We start from the raw sequence: 3,642 nt of genomic DNA, 5'->3' as shown, positions 1-3,642 counted from the left end.
AATTATAATCAATTTTATAATTAAACTTTATCTAACTTTAAATAAGTGCGGCGGGATGGGTTCACGCCAGAATGGGATAAAAAAAAAAAAAAAAAAAAACCGCTCCAAAGCGAAAGTGGGTGCGAGGGCGAAGAATAGAAAACGCGCCTCATACCCGTCCCTGTTGACACTTGAAACTCATTTAAAAAAAGAAAATTTTTTTTTTTTTTACCAGGATTTGTGACTGTGGGAACTAAAATAAGATTAGCCCAACATTTTGTGTTCCACCATAGGGGAGAGGATGAAATGGCAACTGCTCCTTCCTTGTGCGTATTGCGCTACTTTAATAGCTGGAACAAGAATTTGAGAAAGGAAGGGCTTTGCTCAGTCCTACTAAGAACATCATCTTTGTTTGGTCGACACTATTGCAGTAGTAACTTCTTGGTGGGTGCTGCTTGTGCTACTGCTCTCAGAAGCCCAGACCTGGTGGCCTTAGAATATGCTGACCTTAATCTCACCCACAAAGTCTCGGAGGTTTCTTTCTTCTTCTTCTTCTTGTTAAAATATTGATAATTTCTATGTTTTTTTTGGAACCAATATTGATAATATGATGGAAAATGAGACCCCCTTCTTTTCATTAGCCATAAAAGCTTGCTATATTGTCAAGGGCTTGTGGGTGATTTTTTATATTTAATTTAAATATTTGAGTGAATTGTGGGGTTATTTATTGGATTGCAGGAGTTGGGTCATGTCAGAATCCGGCAACATGTGAACCCTCTGAGTGCCTCTTTCTCTGTATGTAATTCATTGGGCCTGCTTTTCCTTTCACAAATATTACAGTTATTCACTACTAAAATGGGTCTTTTTTTTAATTAGTGAGAAATAGATAAATAATCTTCTGTTTCTGAGTAGATGCCAGCGGATGCACCAGACTGGGATGAAGTTTTCAAGGACCCAACATTGCCTCTCATGGTGGATGTTGGAAGTGGTAAATGCCTTATCTTTTTCATCTAGAAAAGTGTATACTATTGTTTCTTCATAATGAGCTTCAATATTGCTATGATCACACAACAATGGATTATCTATGGAATTCCATTTAAGGTGGCCATATCTTACTTGTGCCTTGCTCTTGCACAAGTGCATCTCTAAGAGCCTTCATGTCAAAAATCAGATTTTTGTTTTAAACGAGTGCAATTGTTAGCCTTTGAGTGCAAATTTCAAGATACAAGTTCAATTAGAAGATACCAGTCTTAATCTTTTTAGAACAAAGTTCAAAAAGAAAAAAAAGTTCAATCAGAAGTACTTTTCTTCGGCATCCACTCTGTTTCTCATGTTTTCTGCATCTACTATGGATGTCATTGCCAGTCCTAAGGCATACCATTTTTCGTTACTTTTGCAAGGATGGGACAAAATGGTAAAAGATAAAACGCATGTAAGTGAGAAAACAGATAAAACAGAGAAAATACATATGGTTACAAGGGTGCTCTTTTTAAGTCACTGTCATAGATTACACAAACCTAAAGATGAAACACTATGAACTTATCCTTCCTAGCTTTCAAAAAAGTCAAGAACTAATAACTCTTTAATCGTTATGTTTCTATTACTTCTGTTCTGGTGTGGATTGAATTACCTATAGAAGGATAATTCAATTGTACCTTCTGACTTTCATATGCCTCTGGACTGGAGTTATGAGAGAGAGAGAGAGAGAGAGAGAGAGAGAGACTTGTCTCGCATGGTTAAGCTATGTACAGATATTGTAGCAATTTGATATGTATGGTAGTTGTATGTTTTTTTTGATAAATGCATATGTTATTAGTGACTTAATGTTCTGGGACCCTTTTTAAATGCTTTACATTATTTTCAGTCACTGGAGAGGAGAATTAAGAACTCATCAGTTGTACTGATCTAATGATACAAATATCCCCAGGTAGTGGCAGATTTCTCTTATGGCTTGCGAAAAGAAATCCTGAAGAGAAAAATTATTTGGGGCTGGAAATACGGCAGAAAGTATGGGAACCAACTCCTTATATTACTCTTTATATGCTTTAGAGTTTTTGTGATTGATTCAAATTTATAATTACTTATTTATAATTACTCTTTCATCTTCAAAGAGTATGAGGGCTCTAAATTTATGTGGTAACATTTTCTATCCATGTGCAGCTGGTAAAGCGTGCTAACTTCTGGGTTAAAGAGCTAGCTCTTAGCAACATGTATGGTCCTGAGACTTTGTTTTGCACAGTGAAAACAAGAAACCAACTGTTTATCATGGGTGATTAAATAATGGATTGCTTGACCTGAATTGCAGACATTTCTTGTTTGCTAATGCCACAATTTCTTTCAATCAATTAGTATCAACATATCCTGGACCCTTGATGCTAGTCTCAATCCTCGTGAGTGAACCTCTTATTCCGGAACATTCAGGAAGAATTATTTTGCATGTTTAATTCTAGAGGGATTTACTCCAAGTTATTATTTTAGCCAATGGTGAGATATAATGATCATTGACTTGTACTAAAATCATTCTTGGCTCCTATTTATATGCAGTGCCCAGACCCTCATTTCAAGAAAAGGCATCATAAAAGAAGGGTTGTGCAGAAGCATTTGGTAGATTCTATCATAAAGAATTTAATGCATGGGGGGCAGGTATCTATTTAGTTTATATCAAAATAGATTCAGACTTCATTTGCAGTACTCATTTTTCAGTTGTCTAAGTCTCCAAACTATTCTTTATTCGAAGTTATTTGATATACAGCCCTTGTTCCAATATTAAGCTATCATTCCTCTCTCTCTCTCTCTCTCTCTCTCTCTTAAAAAGTTTACTGTGACTCTTTCACTATCTGAACCTGAAACTTAAGGATTAGGAACTTTAACAGGACCATCTCAGTAGATCAGTTAGGTGACTAATTCAGAACTTACTTGAAGAACATAGTGCCAGGTGCATTTGATTTAGCTTTGGCATAAGGCTAGGCTATTTTTTTCATGTATCAACCTTGTATTGATAGTAAACTAGAAAAAGAAAAAGAAAAAAATCCTCAAAATAATATATACTATGTTAAATTTCTTGATGAAACAGAAATGTGATGTTGTACATACTACATAGTCATTTTTATGTACATACACGCACATGCATACATATAATTCAATACACAGACATGGAACATATAATTCAATACACAGGCACAGACACCCATCTGAACCTCCTTCTCAATGCCAACATAATCTAAATAAAACAAAAATAATTTGATTTTGAAAATTTTCGTATTTTAGAATTTATCAACCAAAAAGACCCCAACTGAGCCAAACAATTGGGAAGGGCATTTCGACCTTCCAAAATTGAAACTTTCTCTTGCCTTGTAGTGTTTTTGCTGGTTCTAACTTTCCTCTAGAGAGAAGGGGGGGAACAAACAAGAATAAAAGTGACCCAGTAACTAATGTTTCTGCTTAAACTATAGACTCTCTGACTGGATCACCCAAATGCTTGAATCACTGTTTTGCCCCGATCTTTTTAGTCTTCAAAAGTCCAAACCTGTCTTCCCTTTTTATCCAAACATGTCACTGGTAAAATTTCAGTTTTGTCCCCAGCTCCTGCTTGGATTAAGTTGGGTTTCCCTTTTGGGAAAGATATTTAGCAGTACAGTGCAATAGTGAATTTGAATTTTCCTT

At 35.6% G+C, this 3,642-nt stretch overlaps 1 protein-coding gene across 1 annotated transcript; it reads left to right on the top strand.

Moving 5' to 3' along the window:
• Positions 1–176: 176 nt before the first annotated feature.
• On the top strand, positions 177–2,978 carry LOC111997562 (uncharacterized). The gene is made up of 7 exons (XM_065769773.1): positions 177–513; positions 718–774; positions 892–967; positions 1,907–1,986; positions 2,140–2,189; positions 2,285–2,369; positions 2,524–2,978. The coding sequence occupies exons 1-7, from the start codon at positions 286–288 to the stop codon at positions 2,632–2,634; spliced, it is 687 nt and encodes a 228-aa protein (XP_065625845.1). The 5' UTR covers positions 177–285; the 3' UTR covers positions 2,635–2,978.
• The last annotated feature ends 664 nt before the right edge of the window (positions 2,979–3,642 follow it).

Source organism: Quercus suber, unplaced genomic scaffold, assembly GCF_002906115.3.
Source record: "Quercus suber isolate HL8 unplaced genomic scaffold, Cork oak 2.0 scaffold_1357, whole genome shotgun sequence".
Taxonomy (NCBI): domain Eukaryota; kingdom Viridiplantae; phylum Streptophyta; class Magnoliopsida; order Fagales; family Fagaceae; genus Quercus; species Quercus suber.
Note: the sequence above shows the minus strand (reverse complement) of the source record. Positions and strands in the feature narration are given on the sequence as shown.